Genomic DNA, 27,771 nt, shown 5'->3' on the forward strand with positions numbered 1-27,771 from the left:
GACCGAGGGAGGTTGGCGGTGGTGTGGTGCTTCTTCCATTTCCTGATAACTGCACCGACAGTTGATCTTTTCTCTCCAAGTTGCTTTCCGATTCTCTTGTAGCCCATCCCAGCCTTGTGCAGATCAACAATCTTGTCCCTGATGTCCGTAGAAAGCTCTTTGGTCTTGCCCATGGTGGTGATGTTGGATGCTGGTTGTTTGGGTGTTGACAGGTGTCTTTTATACAGGTAACGAGGTGAGGCAGGTGTATTTGATGTAGATAATTGGTTGGGATTGACGCTGTGTCTTAAAGAAAGACTAACTGGCTTGTAGGAGCCAGAATACTTGCTGTTTGGTAGGGGGTCAAATACTTGTTTTTCCTCATCAGATGGTTATCAATTTTTATAAATTCATATGATGTGATTTTCTGGAATTTTCTTTGGGATTCTGTCTTTCACTGTTAGAATGTACATATGATTAAAATTGTAGATTGTTGCATTCTTTGTAAGTGGGCAAACCTGCAAAATCAGCAAGGGGTCAAATACTTCCAATGTGTATTAACATTAATATTAGCAACACATTTAAAACTAATGCAATGGCTGGGGATACACAATGTGGTTTCTAGCCATGCAGATCATTGGAAAATTACACTTAGAAAAGTTAACAGGAACATTTATTTCCAGAAAAAGTCCTGGTCAGTATGAACATTGATAAGAAATAGTCCCTATGAAAACTCTTTCAAAGCCCCTGAAAACGTTCATATAAGTATATTTTCTATAACGTTAAATATTTAAGACATAATCAGCACCTTTCAGAGTTAAAACCAAAACTATCTGCATGACTTGGATGCCACTAGACGTGAGAGGGAACATGTGCTTGCTTATAATTTGGGTCAGTTGACCCTTTAAGTTGTTGCAGAAGAGATGCAGGCCAGCGTGTTGGTTGCACAACAGAAGTTCACAGTAAAACTTTATGTTGACAAATGCTTAGAGATGATGCGCTGCAGAGAAACCCACTGTGGATGGCTTGAAAAGTTGTGATGTCTGCGGCTGAAGTTGCACCGCAGGCCGGCCACAGAGGCTTTTGTGGTTCCTTTTGAATCAGTGGGCGTAATTCAGCCTTGGCCTGCTTCAATCACGGCTGGGAAGCAGGGCCAAGGCCTGAGGTTCTTCCAGTAAAATGCTACTGGTCTATTTGTGTCTGTGTTTCCATGATTTTTTTTGGTGTGGCCCAAGTGGAGATGTACAGACTATAAGGTACAGTGGCACAGCTCAAAGGACAGGAAGTTCGCCACAGATATGAACCTTTTATCGGTGAAAGCAAATGTTTTCAGTGGCACCTCTCAATCTGTGGCATCACAGGAAGTGTGGAGGAGTGACCACATCCAGTCCAGCACACAAACCGGCCGGACCTTGAATCATGAGGGCAAAACTGATTACTCCTTAGAGATCCGAGAAAGGACACAGAACATGAATTGGACTTAGAATACAGAGAAGCATACCAAGTTGTTAACATGAAGAAAATGACTAGAGCAAGTCACTGCACTGCAAAAAAATAACCATCTTTAACCTTAAAATTATTCTAATATTGAGCCTTTTATCAGTAAAATGTGTTGTCCTCTGCAGTGTGGTTAACTCATCACTCTTGCTCTAATTGGCTTTTAGGCTACATGTGTCGATTCAGCTTCAACACTATAGACTTTTTCTGAGTGAGCCACCTCCTAAATAACTCACATTGCTGCCACATGTAGCTGACATTAAGGTGTGGCAGGCACTTAATTATGACTGTGGAATTCCTGCAGTGTTTCATTATTTTCTGCATGTGGTCTTTTGGATCCCAGTCGGCGTTTTGGTGTATGCGTGCGCAGACATGTATGAGCTTGCTGTGTTTATTCTTGCATTCTTGTGTGGGATTTTACATCAAGTAAATACTACCTCTGCCCATGACGTTGAGATATTTTTGCCTTGAGCTCTCACTCTTCACTTGGTGCTGCTGTAGAAACAGTATGGAATTGTTTGCCTTGTGTTCTGTATACACCAATTTTCAATTTGTTCACTACTTTGGTTTATGACCAAAGACCTGACTCTCAAGCCAAAGCTGTATTTTTTTGTTTAGTGATATACAGCAACTGTTAGTACCCTCTAAACTAAGATGGTGAACAGGGTAAACAAGCATGTTAGGCATTAGCACGTTAGCATTGTCATTCTGATGTTGGCATACAGTTCAAACCTCACAGAACAGCTAGCATGGCTGTAGACTCACAGATTTGCTTGTTTCTGTGTATGATAAATGCAGCTTTGTACTTTTTTAACAAATCTATACTATGAGCAGTAGCATCATATTTTCTGGCCCAACAATTTTTTCTTATGATAAAGATTCCAGTCTTTTGGACGTTTATGGAAAACTTTTAGCTATTAAGATAGGGTTATACGTAGTTGTCATAGTAATATTAGGAAACGGGGGGGATATATATATATATATATATATATATATCAGTTACTTTATTGCATCAATCAGAAGTTCACACTTTATACAAAGAAAATATAATTCAGTTTAGATGGTGTCATATTGCTCAACAAACAGGATACAGCAGAAAGTAAATGGGATGAAAAGCTGATTTCCTGATAGGAGCGGAGTGTTTAGCGAAAAACTTCTTTTTGAACAAGTTAGGGCATGAAACTTGAAAGTGTCTGCTGTTGTGTAAATTGTCCCAAAAATAAATAAACACAGTGCATAGATCAGTGTAAGAATCAATAAAAAATCAGTCAACTGTATACCTGTGCATGATGTATTGTTCATGTTCTCATCACTAAATGGGTAAAAACACTGAAATTAGAGCCAGCTTTCCAAAAACCTTATGTCAAACTTATACTGCTCAACTTTTTACTGGTGGAATATGTCAGGGAAAAAGGTGTTGCAGCCCGACAGGACATGCAGAGTGCTGAGAAAGGATTGCGTGATTAATGCAAAATGGGAAATCAAACATTGTGGAAAGTTTCTCAGGACAAGGCTGACCAACTAACTGTGTGTCTCTCTTCTCTCTTTCTGTCCAGACTGATTTGGAGCCCGGCGTCATGGCTGCTTTGATGAAGGTCCAGGGGAGCTCTGAGCCTGACCTAGCTGCTCAGCACCGTGCCCTCCAGCTCAGCGTGCAGAGGAAGGGAACAGAGCTTTCACAGAGCTGAGACAACACTGCCGGTTCTGCTTCTATGAGCTTGGAAGATACCGCTAGTGCAGACACAAATTTCTCGTTGTTTATTACAAAGTAAACAGAACTAAAAACACAGTATTTAACGCTAGATATTACACTTACAGTAGAATAGTTGCTTTGATAATTGATCAAATCGTTGTGATATGAATAGAGGTTTTATATCTTATTCCACGAAGAAGGTCCAGTTATTGGGCTAAAGTGATAATCTAAAAAGGGTGTGTGTGTGTGAGATAAGTTATATTTTCAATTTAAATTTAGGTTGAGTAGATTTTGTTTTTGACTTTGTTGGGTGGCTTATTAAGAAAATTAATTACTTGGATCTAAATTTATATACATAAATAATTTATCAGAGAGAGGGAGTTTATTAGTTCCCATTCAAAAACAACCCATTTTTTCTTTAAAGCTCCTTAAAACATGGTTTCAAATCTTATTTTTTTTTCTAAAAAAAGTAGGAACAAAACTTTCCTAGTTGTCGTCAGGTCATTGTGTGAGATTTGATTGACAGTGATATGGAAACATAATCAAACAAACCCCACAACTGTCATCAGATTTTAATTATGATTTCTGATTGTTCCCTGAGCTTAGCCTACATGACGTCACCTTTTTCCAAATAAGCCCTGTACACTTTAAATTAGCGAGAAGAGCACGGGGACAGACACCAACACCAAATAACCAAAACTGTTCTAAAATTGTCAGAAAATGTTGCCTTCATTTAGGACCCCATCACTCACAGCTGATTAAAAACAGACCTTAGGGACACGTCAGCTGTTCTTTACCAATATTGTTTGTTGTGGACCTCCAATATGGCCACCACAGGGTGTTGCGTCCCCTGAAAACCTGAAAACTCGATTAATGGTTATATAGAATAGAGGAGAGGTATGATTAAAAGGATTCCAATTTTGAAATAGACTTGCAAGTTACAGTAAATCAAAAAGAAGCAGGGGGACAGAGGTTAAACCTTTAGTGAACCAGCCCTGTTGTGACTCAGACTCAACGGATTTTTTGAGTAGAAGAATGAAAGGTTTGTTATTTATAGCTGCTGTGTTGTGCGGGACAGAGAAGGGTGGTCAGCCTGTAACCTTCATGTACCCGGTGGTTTACACCGCCCAAACGATTCCTGTGTGGAGGAACCTCGCGGACGTGAATCACTGTTTGTGTGAGACAGAAACTGTGCGAGGGTGTTGGAGTGCGTGAAGCATGTGTGAGGAGCATCAGTGTTAAGAATTTAACCATTTATTTGGGAAAATATTAATATAGGCCCACGTGGGCTGTGTACAGTATAGTTAATTTTGTAGAAAATCTCATTCATCAGGAAAAAAAACCATATATTCTGTTAACAATTAAGCATTGCTGTTGGATGGTCATCTACTTTTACAGTGAAGTCTTATATGTATATAAAGACAGTTATAAGGGTTAAATGTTAATAAATGCCTACATTGAAGTTAAAAAACGTAGCTGTTTGTTGTCTACCTGCTGTTTAAGTTTTCTTTCAGTTTAATAATCATTCAGTCTTCAATGTCAAAAGTGTTTTCGAACAGAATTCACCTTTGTAGCATCTGTAAGAGATATGATTTACTGTACTGGTGCTGAGGATAAAAGTAGATCAGAAATAAAACTCTATCTGCTGTTTCACTGTTTGTTTTTATGTAATGTATATTGGAGATATTTGAGTAAGGGTTAGGGTTGTCAAATAATACCTCAAAGTAACTGAACTCTCCACACTAGGTTGGTTTCTCTTGACATTATTGGGTGGTGATGTATGAAGGCTGTGGGTGGGACAGTAACCTCACCAGATACGCACACAATAGGAAACTCATTTCCTCCACAGCCCACTCCAGTGACTTTACTATTTCAACTCTCAGACCCTGTAACTGGCATCACGACTTGACTTTTTCAAATAATATATGACTAAACAATGCAAATATTTCAAGCTTAAAATAGCTTCAGATTAACCCACATCCCGTTCAAACTGTTTCAGGTGTTATTAGTGAGTCAGTCAATTGTGAGTCATGGATGAACTGAGTTTCACACCAAAATAATAATTACTGACATAACATTAAAGTGCGCCATCAGTTCAACCTTAGTCTGCAGGATGCAATGGTTTCTATTCCTTAAAATTATTTTAGAAGTTAGACTTATGATGCAAGGATTCCCAACCAGGGGTATTTATTATTTATTGGTAGTACTCAGGACACTAATTGAGATGATATTAAAAAAACTTGCAGTTAACAAGTGAGCCGAAATCTCACAGTTACAGTAATGTAATAAAAAAATGTTTGAAACAGTTAGCTAAAAGTAATGTAAATATAAAGCTAATATGAAATATTTGAAATTGTTTGTAGTAGTAATAGCAGTAGCTAAAAGTCATGGAAACTCTGTTGAAGTAGTTAGCTAAACGTCGTGGTCAAATAGTTGGATATTTCTCAATAACAATATTAGATAAATGGTAAAACCAATTGATAAATTGTTTGAATGTCCAGCATCTGACACTTAAAGTGGTGGTAGAATATTACAAATGCAAACCTGCATATTGACAGGTTTACATTTGTTTAATTGTTGTTAAAAATATTCTAACAATCCACTCAGCATTAAAGTCTAAAATCAATTCGAATGGACATATTTGCAACATGACGGGTGATATAGATGAAGTGCTACTTCAGTGGCAGCGTTAAGAACCCCTTTAGTGTTAATGTACTGTAAGTGTAGCCCAGAGTTTTTCTTTGAAAAGAATGACATTTGCATTTGTAAAAATGTAAACAAAGTGTGTTAGATTGAGAGTGGGAACCCTCTTTGTCTCAGAAAGTGATCAGTTTTCTTGACTTTTTCTCAAACTGAATTTATCCTGTTTTGGAAACGAGTGTCTGAGTGGGGCATTGTAGCGTTTTCTCCAAACATATTTCATGTAAAATAAAGACATTGTTTTTCCTTACAGTTTCCACAAACCTCACAAAGACAGGAAAGGGTAAGTATTATTTTGATCATTATCAGTGATAATTATGTCATTAAATCAAATAATTTGACTATTAATTAAAATTAGAGGCTACCTGGAGGAAACAGTGTGTTTTTGTTTTGATCCCTCTATGGCTTTAATGGTTTATGGAGTCACACTGGTAGGAATTAATGAATTCAGTAATCACCGTAAAGATTTTGTTGATGTGTCTGCAACCTGTGTCACAAAGTGACTTTTGCTTTTGCACCACTAGATGGCGACCATGTTTAATTTGTTTTAAAGTGACTGTTATTAAGCGTTTCCCTTTTCCCATCAAGCCTTTATTCAAGTTTTTTGTGCACAATTAAACACTTCCACTGGACACAAATAACATGTTAAAGAAAATGGCACCGCTGTGAAAGATGTCGACACCTAATAACAGCTGAAAACAGCCCCATACACGTGTTTTTGTACTTCCTTGTTTATAACTCTAAAGAGGGAATGAGTTTCTCTACCTGCATGTGTCACATGGTCGATGGTGGGCGATGCAGTATGTTGGGTGGGGAGTCATGTATGTTTGTGTGTGTGTGTGTGTGTGTGTGTGTGTGTGTGTGTTTCATGTTTTTATATACCGGTGGGGACTTTAACCTTAATGCATGCTAACTTATGGGGACTCCTGTCACCATGGGTCAAAACTTGAGGTCCCTGCAGGTAGAGATTGTAACCTGAATCCTAAAAACAATTTTTAACCCTCAAAAAGCAGTTTGGTTAAGGGGAGGGTAAAGGGTAATGGTGGGTTAGGTATGTAGTTGTGATGGTTAATGTCAGGGTGAGGGGGTAGGGAATGCATTATGTCTATAAGATGTCCCCATTGGGATAGAGGAACGTGTGTGTGTGTGTGTGGAGAGTGCCTATGCCAGATTGTGCAGGCAATGCAGCAATGTACGTCAGCTTTTAGCACTTTCAAAACCACAGAGGTAGCACATCCCACAGGCCACGCTGCTCCACGTGCTTCATGCAGCTTTGCACTGCAGGTCCAACTCACTACTATCACTGCTTCACTCACTCTCATTCTACAAATTGTTTTTGGCCATTTAACCAGCCATCTATTGCACACTCTGGTTTGTTTACATATACTATCAGCTTCTGTTGCTTAATCTACAGTGTCTACAGTCTACAAAACATTATCAGGCAATCATTGTGGCTGCAGCTTTGTTGCCACAAAATCACAAGTTCACACTCATTAAAATCAGGATGCTGAACAGCTGTGTTAATTACAAATATAAATGTCATTGCATGCTAGATGTCAAGATTTTCACCTACAGAAGATAAAACATTTGGTCCCCTTTGTTCTGTATTATCCTAAAAATTGTTTTTATTTTATTTATAAATCCAGTAATCTGTACTATTGCCAGCGTTGTACTTGTATACTAATGTTTTTTCTTTGTCTATAAAAATGAATGTGGTTCCTGCTGTAAAAATGAAATGCTTCATGACCTTTTCAAAATTCACAAAAGGAAGCCCATGGAGATTTTTGGTTGAGTTTTTGTTGAGCTGGTTTCAGTCTGAACTGAAAGGTGTCATTTCCTGGATTCAGGGTGGGAGAGACATAATCTTGCAATGAGCTAAAATAGAACACTAAAAAGGTTTCTCCATCTGTCCGCTCTAAACAAGTACTTTAACAAGCTGTAAATATGACTCATATTGAAATATGGCAGGCGTCTTGGGATTTACACTAATTTATTAGTACCTTGGACAGAGTTCAATATAGAGTTTATGGTTAATGGGCTGCTGTTGTGAACATCAGTAAATAATGTGATCAGTTTTACACACATTTTTGCTAACTATGTCAGATAAGCTAGCATTCTCAGTTTTTTAAGCCAAACACGTTAATGGCTTTGCTAAATTAGCTTAACTTTGTATTCAATTGTAGCCTGGTTGTTATTTATCTACTGAATGACCCATCAAATTCCTCCGTAAACTATAGGCCTATAGTTTTTTTAGCCTGGCAGTGTAGGTCACCCTCAGGATCATTTATAATTAAACTCTGTGATACCCTAACTTTTCAATTAGCGCCATCATCAGGTCAAACATTTCGCTTGTCCAAAACAAAATACCTTCATAACTAATTCAATTTCCCATCATGCTTAGCTGTAGTATGTGCTTAGTTCTAATTAGCAAATCTTAGACTAACCATATCATCAACTAACTATCACTATTTAACAGTTTACTTCCTTTGCTAAATTAGCCTGCAAGTTATAATAGAAAGCTGTCCAACTTTTTATCTACATGTTGCCTGGTTCATTTGTCTATTAATGCATGTTAAAATGTGAAGTGAATCTTAAAGATGAGGATTTATGTCCAAAGGTAACATTTGAAAATACAATTCAACAGTTGGGCGAAATCTGAGATTGAGTCTGATGATGAGTAGAGGGGGAAAGTTTATTATTTATATTCGTTACTGTAACACAACATCCAGCCTTTGTCTTATGTTTATGTGACATGTGGTTTAATTCTGCTTCCTGTTCTTCAGTCGACAGTCTGTCTGCTCCCAAATGCACAACAGATACTGTACCCAAGAAGAAAGGCTGCCTTCAGTCAACATCAAAAGAGCATAAAGAACAAAGGTGCACAAACACACACAGACACACACTAATATAGATGAACAGACAATCACATAAAAATAAGGTATCTGCACCGGATATGTGCACCAAGATTGTTACCTGTACAGGAAATAAAACTATTAACCTGTATATGTGTTACATTCTGCACTCGCACACTCATCATAGCGGTTTCTCACATACAAGATTTCACTTCTGTATTGTTACAGCTCAATTTACAGGAATTCAAAAAGGCAAAATGGACAGTGAGATCCATTGTTATTTACAACAGTAAACACACCATTATGAAGAAATTGATCATATTTTGTCAATGTCATTTTTTATTTTAAAGCCATTTAAACCCAACCCAGTAGTTCCTAAAGCACATTACATAAAAATACAAAACATTATAACAAAGCACTGATCAGTAAAAATTTGAATAAATCACATACAATTTACAGGTTGCGAAATCTTGAAATGAATTCTAGGAACTGTTTGAATTTTAATCATAGCCCAAATATCCTTAGATTTAACTCGTAACAGATTGATTTCATGGCACAACCATGGGGATTATTATTCGTTTTCATAGATATGAATGGTAGACAAGGCCTGAGTCGAGGGCTGGCAGCTTGGATCTGGTGTGTCCCTGGATTCACCTGCACAACGGACGCCTTAAATTGACATCAGGAGAGATCAGTTACTGTTCTCAAAATCCTTATAGTGAATATGTACTGTATTACACATTTATTCTTATTGTTTGTGGCATTTTTATTTATTTTTTACTGATTTGTTTGTCAGATGAGACCTTAAGCCGGAGCTCTGCAGAGCGGTTGTGCTGCTGAACAATTACAGTATGTACAAAGTCTCACCTTTACGTCCAGATTTTGAAGTAATATATATAATTGTCACTATTATGACAAACAACATAATTCCAACAAGACGGTATGGCCAGACAGTGTCCTGAGTTGTTGAGCTTTCTGTAGGATAAAAAAAGGGCATTTGACTCAGTAGAAAGAATCACTTACAATGGACAGATGACAGTTACATACGTTATTCGTGTGCATGTATTTTAACCTAAATAATATAGGATACAGTTTTTGAATGCACAAACCATGTTTTAGCATTAGATTGAAATAAAGCCATGGACAGCTTGTGTCACTGAGAAACACTATATATACATTTTTCTTACTTGTGTCAACAAAACACGCGTTTTAGTATTCAAATTCAAACTAAGTCATGGAAAGTGGAATAGCCTAGCTGTGTTGCTGTGAAACACTATATATACAATTTTCTGTATAAAACAAAAAAGAATTGTTTATATACTGTACATATAACTGTGCAGTTCATCCTGAAGACGTCTCCAAGGAAAGCTTTGTAAACTGTGTTGCGACGTCCTCTGATTTGAACTTCACAATTTGAGTCTTCACATGCAAAAAGAAAATAACAAAACAAACAATTAGGAAGAAGGACTCGGTTACTCATCCTCACTTGAAAGCAAAATCAAAATCTGATATCAGCTGATGATGACATAACATGACAGCAGTGAAAATGATCTATCATTTTAAAACTCAGCCCGTTAGAATGATACAGAAAATAATTAGATCACAGAAAAAGGTGTATGGGTTTTTCATGCTGCAGCTGTGACCATCAAACAGAGAACTCAGGTCAGGAAGTCATCTGCAGTATCTTTGTGGTTAAAGCACTTTTCTGCCTTCAGTTCTGTTTTACCTAAAACAAATTCTTCCAAATGAAAATGTGTAGGTTTATATGTAATGATAGATATTGGGTTGGAGCCATGGTTGGAAATCAAGGTCTGCCAATCTTAAGGAGGGAGGTGAGATTTGGAGGAAAGTGCTGCCCATGAGAGGCTAAAATTTAAGGCTGATTATCTGAGTGTGATTTCACATGAGCTTACAGCACAAGGCTCAGTCATTACATTGCTATTGTGTGATACAATATGCAGCCTAGTATTTATCAGCACAAAGTAATCAAAACTTTCATAGATGCGAAAATCAAATGTGGGGTGGACAATGCAGTTGGACCAAGAAAAGCAAATTTAATGTAATTTGTACAGCCTTAAATGGCTGTATAAGAAATATGGATAATATTTTCTATTAACCATGATGACCATGACCAGTGATGTAGATAGAATAAAAATAACTTACTATCAGCTTCCAAAATGAGGACGAGGGTCGCTAAGATGGACACATGAAGCATGGTCAGGCAGTAGTTAGGTCTCATGGTGGAAACACTTCAAGAACCAGCTATCCTGCTCTGTAAAGGAACTATTACTGTTGGTCTGCTCTAGGTATAACAGTAAATGACATGTGGTTGACTTTCCTTCCTGTTTTTGATTAGTGTATGTGCGTACCCCCATTAGAGTGGGCTGTGACAGCAAATACACTCAACAAACTTATCAAAGCACTGAAGAAGCACACACAAACACACACACACAATAGTTTTTTCAATTTCTGTACATCTGAAGCTTCGGGGTTTTTCGAATAACCATTCTTGCTTCGATGCTATTAGATAGTTTTGAAGGAAAAACAGCACAAGGCGTGTCAGCGGTGATAGCATCATATAATCATAATTCAAATCATCAGTTATAGATATACATTATATTATCTGATTGCACAAAATGAGATAATTACATTCTCTATTTCCCAGTTAAAGAAACACAATCAATTATTCTAAAAGGTTGTGAAACACTAAATTACAAGAGTTCATTAGTCATTCATATAGTCAGAAAATGAGTCAGTAGTTGATATTGTACATCAGGTTTAAGTTCATAAAACTATTAGTTATCAGATGTTACCCAATAGAGTAAATTCAAGTCATGGAAGTGCAACAGCACAAAGCACATTTTTAACCTACTGTGAAAGCATGACACAAAACATTTCAACCAAGATCACAAACAAATCCATATTAGTTTTAGACAGTTTGCAAAAGTTTTGTAAAATTGTATTTAGTTTGGTAAGAGATGGTGCTGCAGTGCTGCACTTCTGACTTCTCATCCTGTATGTGGCACTCAGCTGCTAGCACATTGGTTCTTACTGAAGACGTAAAACTTTAAAAAAGGGGCACATATTTTCACTTTATTCATTGATTTTATAGTTTCAAAGTAATTTCCTAAAACAGCTGTGCTCTGTAAGTTTTAGCGGAAGTTACTCAAACAAGACTTAACAGTTAATTTTTGGAGACTATTTTCCTCCGCGTATTAATACACATTTGGTGCTCTATTGAGTATAATAGTTGCAGGACTGTGTATGTGGCACTGACTCTAAATAAACTTTAGTGAAAGAACATGTCAGCCAGTGCAACAAGGTGGCTTATTGAGGTGTTCTGAAAAGTTTTTGGATGAAACTGGAGCTCCATGGCACAGAGTAATAGGATGGCTTTGGATACATAGACAATACATGTTAGTTGATCAATTCGATGTAGATTTGTTTTTTTAATTGGATTTGTTGACGATAAGAATAATTTGGGATATCACCTGTCTTATCCTTGAAATAGTTTGCTCTCTGGCTATTTCCATTTTAAAACGAGGGTTGAATAATGCACCTACAATTTAGTAGATCACAATGATCTGAGGGAATGCACCATGGAGGGATTATGTCAGTATTTTTTCCAGGTCTTCTGTAATGTAAACAAGGCAACCTTACAGCAAAACAGGATAAGTACCTTTATCTTCTTATCTTCTAAAATTGTTAATATAAAAAAAATCACAATAGCAATGTTAGCAATTTAAGAAAACATTAAAGCTCATCAGCTTCTGTGTATTATTTCTCATATTTCCGAATGTTAAAAGCCCTACACACCTGTGGTGCACCTAGCATATGTTTTCAGTTATCGTGTCTGATTAGACATCTTCCCTAGACTGTGCAAATACGTAGAGACTGTGCATGATTTCCCTTAATTCTTATGTTGCACGTTGTTAGTGCGGGACAACTTGCACCTCTCTCACAGGCTGTGCTTCATCTGGCCATTCTGTTTTACACTAGTAACATACAGGGAGGGAGGCTAAAGCTCTGACATTTAATATCAATAAGCTAATAATCATACAGCAGCAGGTGGTATTGATGCTGTGGCAAACTTAAATTTCATCTTTTTAGAGCTTTTAAGTGTTAGCAAAGACTTCTGCACCTTTTGTATTTCGATTCAGTATTGACAAGCCATGTGAAATATGTGTTTATTTGTCCAGTTTGTTGTTGATATTGGTTGTATTTTGCTTACTTGCCAGACAGAGCTGTTGATTCAAGTTGGCTTGTGTCATTTGGGGTGCCAAATTGAAATGGAATGGAAACCATAAGCAGCACAAACCAGCACTGTCTGGTCCGGGCTTGATTTAGTCCAGTTCAAGTCAGGACATACCAACTGGTACCTATTATTGTTGGTACATGATGACCTCACAAATTCCCAGCACAGCTTTGTCAAACTTAGACTAGAACACAGGTCTAATCAGCGAATCAGTGAAAACAACTGTGCAGGTGTGCAAGCCTTTAATGTACTGACCAAATGGTGAAGATGCCAATTTTAGTGCTTACATTATAGGACAAGTCTTTGGAGTCAAAGGTAGGACGGGTAGGAAGTATGTGTTGTAGCATCCTCATGTTGTGATGAGAGCAGATTTCTCAAAAATGTAAATGAAAACACTTTTGCTGTCTAAATCAGAGTTTTATGTATCTGCACCCCTTGTCCTCCATAGCTCCTCTGAGATGTACCAGTTTGAAATGTTCGTCAGTGCTCTTCTAGTGTCTGGTGGGTTTGGGGTCTTGAACACGGATCGCTGCGTACTCCGAAAACTCCTCCTGGGGCCTCCGCGGCCGAGCAGCAGCCCCAACTGGGAGCTGATGGTTGAGAGCCGCATACACAACAGAACCCTCCTCTTCCTCCACTGTATTCCTCTTTCTGTCTCTGTCCCCTTTTATCTTGCCGTAAAGGCGCTCATTGTCTCTTGCTAATGGCAACTCATTTGGTTGCAAGGGCTGTTCTCTCCGGGTAGATCTCCGAGATGGCGGGGCAGAGGGACTTCCTCTTGGTGAGCGCTGGAGGCTGGCATGGGGGTATGGTTGCTCTACCATGGGGATTGCCATATACTGTAAACATCCAAAAAAGTATTGAAATGGTTGAAGGAATAAAAAAGGGAGGAGGTGGCTGTATGTTTTAAATGTATCTTTGTTTTACCTGATTTTCAGTTGGCATCTCTTTCTTTGATTTCCCTACATTATGACATTTTAGTATAATTAGTTACTGTTTTCAGAGCCATGATCACATCCTATATGGTATATTTATTCAAATACTTGGTGGCATTTTATCTTGAAAAGGAGATTTCCCTTTTAATGAATAAAGAATTGGAACGTCTTACCTTTACACCCTCGCATTGATGCGACAGATAAAATTATCACTATGATGACGAATGCCACAATCCCAGCAACAGTGTACAAGTACATCCAGAGATTTTCTGGATCCACATGTGTGCCACCTGTGAGAAAACAAGGAAATTTGACTCCATATGAATGTTTTATGTATTTAAACCTAGGCTACAGTGTTTGAAAGAACAAAAAACACGTTTTAATATTCAGATTAAAACTAAGTCACGGGAAGCATGTGGAATAGCCTAGCTGTGTTGCTGTGAAATACTATATATGCAATTTTCTTACTTGTGTCATTCTTCTTTGTAACATTGGTATGCTCATCATCACGTACTGTATAAAACAATAAAGAATCTTAAGTCTTAATGATACAAGAAACATTTTATGCAGAGAAATGTTTTTTATATATATATATATATAGTGTAGCACTGCATTTGTTCATTTATTATTCAGTAGCAGATATAAATTGAACAATTTACAATGAATGAACACAAGTGTCTTGGGTCAGTCGAGTCTAGTATATATGTATTAAATTATTGAAAAAAAACACTCACCATAAACAGAGAGGTTGATGTAATGACTCTCACTGCCTTCACTTCGACAGCGATACACACCAGAGTCGCTTGTGAGTATGTTTTGGAAGACCAGATACGATACACCTTCTAAATGGTTAAAACTTTCCCACCCTGTTTTAATGTGACTGCTACTGCTGACATTGACAGGGACAGCAGTTATCTCATGTTTAACCCAGAAGACTGTTGGTGGTGAATTGTTGCAGAAACTAACTGTGCAGTTCATCCTGAAGACGTCTCCAAGGAAAGCTTTGTAAACTGTGTTGCGACGTATTCTCATTTGAACTTCACAATTTGAATCTTCATCTGCAAAAGGAAATGAAAACAGACACGTAAAAGATTAAGTTCATTCATCCTCAATTGATAGTCTACTGTAATGTCGCAAATAAATTGCTCTTTTAGATTTTAGAGGCCCACAATCAGATAGAAAAACATTTTATAGAAATATTTAAGAATTGTATAACATTACATTAATTCATTTAGCTGACGCTTTTTGTCCAAAGTGACTTACAATTGCTATACATGTCAGATCGCACGTCTCTGGAGCAACTAGGGGTTAGGTGTCTTGCTCAGGGACACATTGGTGGACGTGTCACAGTGGGGAATTGAACCTCTCACACCAAAGGCATGCGTGAAAAACTAGAAACTTAATAAACATGTTTCCATGATAACCTGGTTTGCTGCTGTCCTGTGAAAAAATTGTTGACTTCTCATGAGTGAAATTAAACAGCCCAGTTCTCTCGATGATGCAGCGAGAGATTGTTTTCAACTTGTACAGGAGCACTTAATCAATCAGTTTATCTGAAAAATTATAAATTCTGGAGATGGTTTTCACCAAATAGCGATGTATACACTGCATCTGCTGACGATGTATGATCCAAAACAGCTACAAAACGGACCTTGTGGTGAGGTTGTTTTGTCATTTCATGAATATTGATCTTCTCAGAGACAGTTATTTGGTGTTGTTCACTTTCAGAGCTGATGGGAAACTACTTGTGTAACACGTGCATAGTGATAATATTAACATGGAGGATTATGATTTTGTTTTGAACCAAGGACATTTTTAAACACAACTCATCATTAAATAATAACTGCTCTGTCCTCAGACCACAGAAAAACATTTAAAGCAAAAGGAAACCACAGAATAAATATACGAGCGACACTGTGGTCAGTGGCAGAAAATAGTCATTCACAGCCATTTTTCATTCTTAGAATAAGTAATCACATCAGTAGTTTTTTAATGAGGAAGGACGTAGTGCAAAGGGGAACATGAAGTGGGAAGATGACAAATAAAGCAGATAAAGTTTTTTGTGCCTTGTTTTTAAACATATTTCTGCCTCTCTTATGTTTGTAAGACATCTCGAATTGTTTCCATCAAGCTCCCACACACACGAAAAACACCCTCTTGAAATAAAGAGAAAGTAAAATTTCATCATCTGAAAGAGACACTAAGTTGTTTTACATGTCAGTTTAACAGATATTCACAGTCAAATTTACATACTTCAATAACACATTCACATTCAACATACTTGTTTCGTTTGGGAGATGGCCCCAACTCCATCCTTTTAAAAACTATATGAGCTGCCTGTATACTTTGCAGTTGCATCTTAAATCTAAATCCCACGTGGACACAGCATTTTAAAGTTCATAACTATACAGAAATGAGGCCTCCAACACTTACCAGAGATTTGGATAGTGCTTACAAAGTTCTCCTCATAAATCAAATAAGATGACATTTCAGTCAAAAAGCCTGATTTAACACATTACACACCTACAGAGGAAGGAAAGGTAACACTACACAAACACTGAGGTAGTAAAAAAACGCAAAAAATAATAACTTACTGTCAGCGTTTAAGGTGAGAAGCAGCGCTGCCAAGATGGACACATGCAGGACGGTCCAGCAGTGTTTAGGCCTCATAATGGGAACAGTAGGGAAACCTCCCGTCATCTTCCAGTCACAGCCAATCCAAGTGGCAAAGGTTCCTCCAGGCATATCATTACTTGGTTTTTAAAAAAAACAGAAGTGCTGAGGCTGAGGTCTGAGCAATATTACTTTACATGCTGCTTCCTCTTTCGACTCTCTGCTCGCTACCTTCTCTGCCTCCATCCCCTTTAAAGTAGGGGCGGTGAGTAAAGTGGAGGGGGGTGAAGGTCGGTGGGTGGTCTCGCTTCTGCAAATATTGCAGATCTAACACAGGAAAACATCTCAGATTAGGGGGTTCCCACAGTTTCAGGTAATGACCCTGCTACGATACAGCAGCTATTGCAGAAGATCTCCTTTTTTTTTACTAAAAGCTCCCTCTCACAGTTCATGTCTTGTTTCAGTCTGTGCACCTTGACATCGGCTTCATTACGTCTTGCCAGCGTCTGTGGTTCAACCTCTTCAAGCTGACTTCCTCTCCCCTCTCCTTTCCTTTCATCTTCACCATCTGCGCCTCCTGCAAACTCGTGCGGCCTTGTGCACAGCGGTGTGGTTTCAGAGGATATACACTGCACTACAGAGGAGCATTGGCCTCCAGAACTTTAATACCCACTCTGTTGATGTGTGCGTGTGGTTGCTATCAGGCAACACCATCAACCTGTGGACTGCTCATGTGTCAATGAGCCCACGCCACCAATTTTACACATTGCGTTAATTTTAGTTGTCACGTTTAGCCTGTGAAAACAGTTGTATAATTATTTCTGCTGCTCTAGAGGGTGCTTTCTAAAGTTTGAAAAAATAACCCTGATGGTGTCAGAGTTGAATTGGTGTGATTGATCTGTATTATAGGAAATCCAGTGTTTTGGGGGTTTGACCTATACTTAAGACAAGTCAGGATATCTCTGGCTAAAACTCTCGAGAAATAAGCACAGTGAAGGGAAGGTAAAAGAAATCTTGGAAAATACTGAAATAAAAAGGCTGCATTCAAAACAGTACCAAAATAAAAGTTGATTACATCAGCATTAGTAAACTTCAGGCTCACTTCAGTGCCCAACGTAAATTATACTTTTAATTGTACAATGTGTACAAATTGAGTCTTCTTTCCACCTTTTAAGTCATTCTCCCATTATAGAGGGCAGCATATCAAATATCACATCATAACTGCTGCTAACTGCCGTTAGCGAGTTAGTTCAGTTAGCCTTGCAGTTAACTTAATATCAAGGTGAATAACAGCGGCTCTGACCAGGACAATGACAATGACGCAGCAGGTTCAGGAAGGAATAGAAGAGGGTTAGATGAGCGAGAGGGAGGTCAGACATCAGAGAAGCTGCAACAGCGTGTAGAGCCAGAATATTTTCACATCTAACTTGGTGAATTCAGGGTTTATCTTGACCAAACCAGAGTTTGTGAGTGTTGGAACAGTGGAAAACTAACCAAGAGGGTTGAGTTTTATTTTCTTTCTGTCTGGTTAATATGAAGTGTGTTTTATGATGAGTTTGTTCAGTGAAAGAGAGAAACTTGAATTCAGAAGGTGTACAGTTGTATTTTTCTGTTTGATAAGAAAAATAGATGTAAGAATATTTACTTTTTTGACATTTTGTTTATTTATTGATTTGTATGTTTTATATTTACTAGACACGTCAGAGAACTGTAGTGGACAAAATTGTAAAATCATTCTCTATGAAATGCAGTAAATTAAAACGGGAAATACTTAAATCTTGTGTACAATCATGAAAGGGAAGAAATTAAACAAGTGAAATTGCTGATTAATTGTGGCAACATCCTCAGGCTATTTGAGCAAGGAAACAGGTAGGCTTATGTGCAATAAAAGCATGGGTAAAGTCTCCTAATCAGGAAATATACTTAATTAGAAGTCCTACATCAAAATTTTACCTACACAAAGTACATTAGTTAAATTTAGACCCACCTTCAAGAAGTTGTCACATTATGTGGCCTGACCCCAACAATGCGTTAATGAGCTTAATCTATGTTTTTTATTTAAAACCTGTAGCTGTCAGATATTTTTAGGGGAATGCTAGTAGAATATAAAGAAACATTCAGATCACTTTACTTGAGTAAAAGGTACTATACCAATTACCAGTAAATGAAGCATTCAAAATTTTACTTAAGTTAAAGTACGTTACAAATTATTAGCAGCAATATGCAGCATTCTCAAAACTAAAAGTAGCTACTCACACTTACAGACTGTTATAGCCTATATATTAATCTTTTGGACTATTAGTACTGATGCATTTAACTAATTTATATCCTGACTAGTTTTATTTATAACAGCGCACCATATTTGATAAGTAGAAGAAAAAGGAAATACTCAAGTAAAATAATTTAGGCCTACTCACCTGTTGCTGTGTAGGCCTACATGTCAGGGGGAAATAATAAAATGTAAAATTACAAGTAATTGATTAATTGTAGCGATATTGTGTGGACATTTCAGCAATTAGTCCAGCGGTGGGGTTGGTTATTTGAGGGAAGTAGAAAATCACTGTTGAGAAGAAATACTTTTTTCTTGAACAACAGCGCGTTTGTGTGGCGTTCGGGGTCAATGCAAGTTGTCGGGTGGTAACAACTGCGCAATCGCCATTCTTTTACGTAATGACGTACTTCACTACGTCTCCAACGAGCCGAAAATGGCGGAGTACCTGGCATCCATTTTCGGCACAGAAAAAGACAAGTAAGTTTTATTTAATGTTTCTTTTATTCAGCGCTTACAAGATAGGTTTGATACGAAGTGTTTTTGCTGTGGTTCTTCATTTCCAGCGGGATTCGTTTTGTTGCCGCAGCTCTTTTGAATATCCTAGTCAAGCTTAATTTAGCAACAGGAAGCTAACAGCAAGCTAACGCATTGAATGAAACTCTTGGAATCTTAGCTCATCTGCAGCTACTGTGTGCTGTTGCTTTGCGCCAAAATGTGTAATTTTACAAAATTTTCAAAGGTGTTTTGGTACATTGGAAGTACATTTTGTAGGTTATTAAATAGCCTGGCGGCTTGTAGCTCGATTAGCTGTTTAATGTTGTTAGCAGAGTAACTGTTCTGCTTAGGCGGTTTGTTTTGTTCCGTGTCACCGGTGGAGTGCAGCAAAAGGCACCCTACACATTTGCGGTTAATAAAATGTTTGCGATTTACAGAACTAAATATCGCTATAGTTCATTGTACATTTGTTGCAACAATGTGACGATTATTTGAGTAAGACTACTGGTCATACAAGTAACAACAACAGATAACGTTAGTAAAACAAAACCGGTAAAGTTAAGATGGCCAAGCAGAGGCATCTACCGTCATGTCATTCATTCAAATAAGTGGAGGTACAATATGTTTTATCACTTATCTGATGTTTAAAATTTAAACCCAAGAAATGATTTGTGGTAACTTAATTAACTGTAATTGTATCGTAATATATCAATGATGTAATACATATTGGACTAACTTAATAGGTGTGTAATAGGTATCTCTGGGATAACTGGTTTTTATTTTGTAAACAAATCCTATGAAAACCAAGCCTTCACAGTTATTTGCTACAAGTGTTGCCTGTGTATTCAAAGCCTGATATAGCTTATTCCTCTCTGCCATAGAGCTCCATCAGTGTAAAAAAAAAACACATCAGTGAGCCACGCCGTTGCCCTGGACGACATGTTCTACATTATGATGAACATTGGCCTGGTGCCCTAAATGCTCAGTAGTGCACAAATAATATTGCTAAATGTAGTTCCCCCAAAACACACTACTTTCTCTTGTTGTAGCAAACTTTTCTCAACACTACAGTGCATAGTTCTTTTTAAGAAATGACTTGACTATATATTTTTAACCTGAACTTGGAAATGGTAACCGCAGATAGGTTAGAGAAATATAGAAAAACACAGTCTTTTCATGGAATTTGTTGACAATCACAAAAGTAGAATATTGCTAACAAATCCTTTGCCGAATTAACTGAAAAAACAATATACTGTGTGTATGTGTATGATGAAACTATTTCTTATTTTTCAGGGTCAACTGTTCCTTCTATTTTAAAATCGGAGCTTGCAGACATGGAGACCGCTGCTCGAGATTGCACAACAAACCAACCTTCAGCCAGGTGAGGATCCAACCAAAGTGTTTCTCCCGAAATGTATAAAAAGTGCTGTAATTTCTACATTGGTGTAACCAAAATGTATAAAAATTCCATTTAATAAGTACAGTACAGGGGCAGAAGAAGAATGATTGGGTGACCTGCTGAACTTCTTGAGCCACAGTTGCCAAAACATTCTGTCCTCTGACTTATCAAGGCGCACACTCTCTTCAAAGGTCATAGCCAATTCAACCAGTGAATACTGTATGAACTGTATTCTGCAAATTATGAAGCAGATTTGTAATAGATGAAAATGTGCAAGGTACATTTTAATGTAGTATATTGGCTGTGTAATCTCTCATACATGGATTCATTTGGCTTTAGTGCTGATGTGCACTGGGGATGAGATATTTCTTCAGAAGTTTGTTTTGTAAATAATAAGTAACGGGTGTGTACTGTGTGTTCTGCAGAAAGTGTTCCAAACCCATGTGATTATTTTATTTTTTGGTTAATGTGTTAGAATGTTCAGTCAGTCATTTAGTATTATGTCAGTTCTTTTTCCCAGCAGTTGTATTTTAGAGCTTATGTTTTGCAATTATGAACTTCTCTAATATTGCAGTTTGTTATTTTTTAATGAGATTATACTGGGTGGATGAAGGTGGTTTACAGAGATTATGCTGAATGATCTTTTGTGTACAAGTTGGAAAATGTCTGGCGCTCAAATGGAGACTTGTTGCACCCCAGGCTGGTTTACAGGCCAATATAACTTCACTTTGGCTTTAGGAGGATGTCGATGTATGGTTGAGTGGAACCCAAAAATTGAGTATACCAGACATGTGGTAATCATAGCTTTTTTTTAACGTTTTAAAGCATCTTGTGCCTGCATGACTATCAAAAAGATGTAAACAAGCTAAGTAGAATCCTGTCTGACCACATGCTTCTTTGTTCTGCAGACCATCTTGATTCAAAACATCTACCGTAATCCCCAGAACAGTGCACAGACGGCCGACGCTTCTCGCTGTAAGTAAAACATTTGTCAGCAACCATCTGTTACCAAAAAGTGATGCTCACCTATAACTACAGATGTGAGGTACTGCTTCAGCCCTATCAGCTGAAACCCCATTATCACCTAAGTCCCGAACCAAAAAGCACAAACGCCTGCTTCTGATACTTTAATTTCTCATCCCTGTGTAGCTGAGCTGTCACGTGACTCACTCATTGCAACTGATAAGTATCTGAACAGTGACAAACACAAACAAGGCAAACGGGACTTACAGATTGTGCTAATTGTGGTAAGAAAACTTAGAACTGAGTGCAGTTAATGGGTTGAGCATTGTCTAGTAGAGCTGAAGCAGTACCTCTCATAAAGGTAAGTGTGTAATGGGCAGGACGGCCGTAGAATTGACTTGTCTGTTTTCTTTTGGGCCCCACATTTAAATCATGCATTCAGTAAATTTGAAAGCATTGCAATCACTCTGCCATTAATAAAAGGGACAATCTTTGAAAAGTAGTGTTACTTCAGCATCACATATGACAAAAGTCATGTATCAGCACCCTTCCTTGGACAAGAGGCTCTAAAATTACCTCTTTGTTAGTTTTGATTATGAAATATCACCGGCACCATCAACTACTTATGTTTTGCGTTCATATCATGAATGTTGTATGCAGTTGTATGCAAGTGCCACAATTCAGGGCAATCTGAAATCTTTAAAGTTTTGGTGTACCGCGTAAGCTCATTCACCTCCGTTCAGCCCCAAATAACATAACTAACAACTCTGGAGACTCATTTATCAGCCAATAAATGTGATCCATCCTTTTGAATGACCTGCGTTATGCAAGGTTGCGTCAGAACAGTAACGTCAGTAGAAAATGTTAAATGAAATTCACGGTTTCATATAATGCATGAATTTAAGAAACACAGTGCGAGACCAGACAAAAGAGAGCGCCGTTCTTAAACTTTTCAGCTTGTTAAAACATCACCTCTGGATCATCGTGTATTTGAATTTTCTTGTTTTTCGCCTCTAAAGTAAAACTTTCAAATCAATTCTTTTGACCTACTTTCTGTATTGAAGCTAAACTAAACCCACATGTTTATGCCATAGTCTCTAACATAAAATGGTAATTTAAAAAAACAACCTAAATGTCGGGGAAAGGGCAAATATCTCAAAACATAAAACGCTGAGGGGTGTGGGCAATGAGTGTCACCTCCATCACATAATTAGCCTGAACTCACAAGAAGTAATAAGTAAAGAGAGCAATTTACTGACAGAAAAATTTCTAATCACATTTTTTTCTTCCCCAGCTCTTTATTTTGGTTGATTTATGTCACAGAAGTTTACGTTTTGTATTTCAGACCATTTCCCTCTTGAACATTTACCTTCATAACCTTCAAAACTCTGCCCAGTCTGCTGATGGTTTACACTGTAAGTTCTCCCTTCATTTGCAGGACCCTCCAGCACTGACTGCACTTATTTTACTGTATCACACCTCCCCACATAAATTTGGCTTAGTGTAGGAACATGTCCTGTAACGCATCACATCATTTCCTGGATATAGCAATACAGGCCACATGCTGTTTTGCATGTTTTCCTGGCCTAACTACCAGAGTCAGTGTTGTGCAGTAGTGTGCACAGCTTTGGTATCAGATCCGTCTTTTTGCTGATGTGAAACAGATGTGATAGACATACAAGTTATAATTAACTTACTTGTTTCTGTGTTCTTTGCTCTACACTTACCAGTTTTACAAGTACACTTTTTTGCCTCTGATTCATTGAAGCAGGTTTCTACTAGTGCTGGCTCAGCCTTAGATAATTCTCCCTCAAGTAATAGCCAGGGGTCGTCATGAAGTAGTAAAAACACGTTCTGTGGTATCACGTCATGGCTTCCTGCACATAAATGTACATGTAGTTACACAAACTTTTTTGTAAAGAATGTTAAATATTGGCAAATCATTTAAAAGTAAATCCCCACCTGCAGGAGAAGGCTAAGAGGGGTCAGCGTCAGCGCTAGTTTTTACCTTGTTTCTGTGAAATAGGGCTTGTGAAAAGAGATGACTAATAACATACAGACTCTTTTACCTTTTTTGATCTATGTTTACAGGGTGTAACTATTATAGCAAGGTGTATCATGTTATGTTGCTACAGTTAGATTTGTTTGTTAAAAGCTAACGGTGTTACACAGTCCATCTTTTACCCCCGGTGTCCATCTAGCTTTGCCTTGACTGTCCCCTTGTTGACATTTTGTAGGTGCCGTCAGCGATGTGGAAATGCAGGAGCACTACGACGAGTTCTTTGAGGTGAGTGACCTTTTGTGCTGCTGCCTTGTCCTGATTCTACACACGTCACACCTGTTATCTGCCTTTTGACATTGCTCAAATGTGTCCAGTTTGCGCTGAAGCAAGAATAAATTAGGAGGCAATATTTACACAGCAGAAATAAGCTGTACTGGTACTACTTTTACTCATGGGATATAGTACGACAAATAGAAATGTTTTTATTATAATTGTTGTGTTATTTGAAAATAAAAAGTTGTCTTAATTGTGACCTTAATAATAGGTCATGACAGTGTGGCTGAGCTCATTCTAGACAATTTGTGTGTAAAAATCTAAAGCTCTACATGTTTAAAGATGAGCTAAGATGGTTGCAGGTTGTTAACATTTCTTGGCTGCTTTTGAGATGAAATGTGTTGAAGCAAGTGGCAGAATTTCAACACTCAGCTCATGTCTAAACATATCCCCCTAAAGCAGCATATGATCAAAGTCTCACTTCAGCGTTTTAACAATGGGGTTGGCTAAACTCCACACAACAATATGACTCATATTTTAGATTTTTGTGAACCTGTTGAACAGAAGTATTGTTTCCTTCTGTACCCAACGTATATCTAAACATTACCTCTACAAGGTTTCCCCCCAGGAAACTGGTTAGCCAAGGTGCTAGACTTGGCTAACAGGTAATAATTTTAACATACAGTAAAACGTAAGAGATCAGAACCAGTTGGACAGGCTAATTGTTTGTCTCCTGTCTTATTTCCGACACAGGAGGTGTTCACAGAGATGGAGGAGAAGTATGGGGAGGTGGAGGAAATGAACGTGTGCGATAACTTGGGCGACCACCTTGTTGGCAATGTCTATGTAAAGGTTGGTGATCTAAATGTATTTATGAGAGAGGTGGAGCGAGTGCAATGAGATTATATAAATAGATTTCAAACAGACTGAATTCAAACAGAACACATTTAGTGAGATCTGAAGTGAACACTTTTCCCGTTGCTTCTTAGATTTTTCAGTATAGATGCATTGTCTGTTGCTGCTAGTTATTACTTATCCTAAGCTATCCTTAGTTATCCTAAGTTTGTGTCCTCTGTGTGTAGTTTCGGCGTGAGGAGGATGCAGAGAAAGCGGTCATGGACCTGAACAATCGTTGGTTCAACGGCCAACCCATCCACGCAGAACTCTCCCCCGTAACTGACTTCAGGGAAGCTTGCTGCCGCCAGTATGAAATGGGGTAAGTAACACTTGGTAAACTGTAGGAGCACTTTACAGTACCTAATGAAGTAAAAAAATAAATAAATAAATAAAAAATTTGTTTAAATATAATACACTTTAAAACAAAGTATTGCTTTAAAAGGTTTTTTTATCGTGTTTTTTTTTTTTTTTTTTTTACAAAAGACCTTGTCCCACCTCGAAAAACCCAGCACATGACCAATTTAAAACGTTAATTTTACTTGGTCTGATCTGCAGATATTAAAGTGGTGGTATTATGCTCATTTTCAGGTTCAAAATCTTATTTAGGGGTTGTACCAGAACAGGTTTACATAGTTTAATTTTCAAAAAACACCATATTTTTCTCATACTGCACATTGCTGCAGCTCCTCTTTTCACCCTATGTGTTGTACGCTCCGCTCTTGAGCTACAGAGTGATGCATCTTACTTAACAAAATCTTTGTTGGGAGTTGCACATGCGCAGTTCCCAGGTAAGGACTACTAGCCAATCAGAAGCAGAGAAGGGCGGGTCGTAAGAAACAAGGTAGTGTGATCCAAATCAAAGCCGCTTCAGACTGCGACCATAACCTAGCAGATGGTATAAGTTTCTCACAAGTCCACAACCACACATCATTGTTCCGTTCCACATCTTACCATAAACCACTACAAAAATCACCATATTTCAACTCAGTTTTACATAAAAATTGGCCAAACAATTTGAACGTTTGCTCAGTAGCTTTCACATCGGGTGCAACATTAGCATTATAGTTATAACTTTAGCTGTGTTAGCCAACGTTTACAACAACTCCACACTTGAAGAGTCTGTGTAGTTACATTGCCGTGTTTATTTTAAATATAATTCACAACCAATAAAGCATACTTACAGGTTGTGAATTTCCAGGCCCAAACAGGGTCGGAATTGCATCGTCTTTTAGGACTAAATGTTGAACTGTTGCCGGTGTTCTGACGATCTAACGTTATGCTGCCTTGCCGAAAAATGCTACCATAGCGCAAATCGACTCTACTCGGCCCTGCTTCGTTTTCCATTGCAGATAATACCCAGAGATACTATGTGGTCGTCATAGTGACGCCACACACAACTGCCGTGACGTAATGTTCAATGCGACACACACACCAGCGATCCACACAGCTTTCTCTTTTTTAAGTTAAAACGTTTCATCATTCCTCAGAATGTAAAGACAGATAAGCGGTATGAAAACCTTCCAGCTGTGTTTTCCTCTGCTGTTGTTGCTGCAGCGGTCTGTGTGATGGCGGGAGCAATGATGATGCAGTGAATAGTGACAATTCTCTCTGACCAATCGGCAGTCAGTCGTGTTTTCACGTTACATTTTAGTATCCCTCAGCTGGCTTGGAACCTCGAAGGAGATGGGAACTCCCTTTGGGCTGGACTTTGGGCTTTTTCACTTTGCAAACCTGTTACATGCACAAAAAAGATATATAACTCAATAAAGGAGAGGGGAAAAGCCAAAAAGCATAATACCGCCTCTTTAAACAAGAAAATGGTAACCTCGTCCCGCAGCTGGTCAAAAAGTTACTTTGGGCACCGTGTGAACTGTCACAGTTTGTATTAAATGCAGAGATAAACTTTGTCCTTGCACAGTGGGAGGAAACTTGTGATTCTGTCCTGTCCCTCAGTGTGTTTCCATTGGGGCAGGGGTTGTTTGCTCTGCCTGTGATAGAACTAGATCAGTGTGGGGGGAAATAAAGATCAGATGTTCTGCTTGGTGGGCTGGCATGCTCCTCGGCATGTGTTACTAACAGCCAACTTTTCCTCGTGGCACTGATCCACCAAGTGCAAGCTCAGCAAGGTCCCTTCATGTGGTGTTTCCCTACAGAGAGTGCACCCGGGGTGGCTTCTGCAACTTCATGCACCTTAAACCCATATCGCGGGAACTAAGAAGGGAGTTGTACGGCCGCCGCAGGAAAAGGTACAGCCATCTTGAGAGTGAAACTTTTATTTTATTTGAGAATCCGTTAGAATTAGCAAACTAATCTTTTCTTCTCTCCCCACAGGCACCGCTCTCGCTCGCGATCCCGGGAACGACGCTCCCGCTCCAGGGACAAACGGCGGGACCGAGAGAGGCGAAGGTCGAGGGACCGAGAGCGCTCTGGAAGATTCTGAAGGAAGACTGATCCAATGTCCCACCAAATCCCTCCCTTTTACCCCAGCAGTGATGACAAAGTTATTTTCTTTTTTGGTGAATTGTTGAAAGCGTTTTTCTTTTATTCCCCCTTTTTTAAGATGAGCTTGTGTCGCTTTCTCAATAAAACAGATTTGTAATTCTGCACTGGCACCCCTTGCTTATATGAACATCAACCCATTTCTTATGTTGAGAGCTTTTATACATGGAAGGAACTTGCATTCTTATGCAGCTGTGGAAACAACAAACGTGGCTAATTGGTGAGGCCAAAATTGCAGATATTAAAAGTTTGTGTCAAAATACTGAGGGATTTCTGAGTGCTTTCAAAATGTGTGAAGTAGACACACATATAATGTCTGCCAAACTTTAGATCTAGCTTGATGAATATGTAATTGTCCGATCCTGTTCTTGTAAAGATTTTATTATTGAAATTTATACTGACTCACCAGCTACTTTGTTGTCATTTAGTGCTAAAAATAGGTGCCAA

At 38.2% G+C, this 27,771-nt stretch overlaps 2 protein-coding genes and 1 long non-coding RNA gene across 7 annotated transcripts; 2 read left to right on the forward strand and 1 right to left on the reverse strand.

Moving 5' to 3' along the window:
• Window positions 1-5,495: 5,495 nt before the first annotated feature.
• Window positions 5,496-14,457, forward strand: LOC123976370. 2 transcript variants are annotated; one of them, XR_006826343.1, is made up of 3 exons: window positions 5,496-6,152; window positions 8,653-8,746; window positions 9,518-14,457. It is a non-coding gene; the product is annotated as an uncharacterized LOC123976370 (long non-coding RNA). The 2 variants fall into 2 exon arrangements; XR_006826342.1 differs by having other exon boundaries at window positions 13,425-14,457.
• On the reverse strand, window positions 8,592-19,120 carry LOC123976348 (B- and T-lymphocyte attenuator-like). 4 transcript variants are annotated; one of them, XR_006826337.1, is made up of 10 exons: window positions 18,942-19,120; window positions 16,506-16,851; window positions 14,646-14,969; window positions 14,380-14,424; window positions 14,085-14,201; window positions 13,904-13,938; window positions 10,885-13,815; window positions 10,048-10,140; window positions 9,589-9,696; window positions 8,592-9,390 (listed from the first exon to the last, which is right to left on the reverse strand). XR_006826337.1 is itself a non-coding variant. In XM_046058462.1 (7 exons), the coding sequence occupies exons 2-7, from the start codon at window positions 16,654-16,656 to the stop codon at window positions 13,468-13,470; spliced, it is 1,020 nt and encodes a 339-aa protein (XP_045914418.1). In that variant the 5' UTR covers window positions 16,657-16,851; window positions 18,942-19,120; the 3' UTR covers window positions 10,832-13,467. The 4 variants fall into 4 exon arrangements, 1 of the variants encoding a protein (XP_045914418.1); XR_006826338.1 differs by having other exon boundaries at window positions 8,592-9,696; window positions 16,506-16,663; XR_006826336.1 differs by having other exon boundaries at window positions 8,592-9,696.
• A 16-nt stretch (window positions 19,121-19,136) lies between these two features.
• On the forward strand, window positions 19,137-27,429 carry LOC123976362 (splicing factor U2AF 35 kDa subunit-like). Its single transcript, XM_046058472.1, has 8 exons — window positions 19,137-19,273; window positions 20,585-20,672; window positions 21,599-21,665; window positions 23,891-23,940; window positions 24,682-24,780; window positions 25,011-25,144; window positions 26,979-27,071; window positions 27,157-27,429. The coding sequence occupies exons 1-8, from the start codon at window positions 19,230-19,232 to the stop codon at window positions 27,263-27,265; spliced, it is 684 nt and encodes a 227-aa protein (XP_045914428.1). The 5' UTR covers window positions 19,137-19,229; the 3' UTR covers window positions 27,266-27,429.
• Window positions 27,430-27,771: the final 342 nt, after the last annotated feature.

This window comes from Micropterus dolomieu, linkage group LG01, assembly GCF_021292245.1.
Source record: "Micropterus dolomieu isolate WLL.071019.BEF.003 ecotype Adirondacks linkage group LG01, ASM2129224v1, whole genome shotgun sequence".
NCBI lineage: Eukaryota > Metazoa > Chordata > Actinopteri > Centrarchiformes > Centrarchidae > Micropterus > Micropterus dolomieu.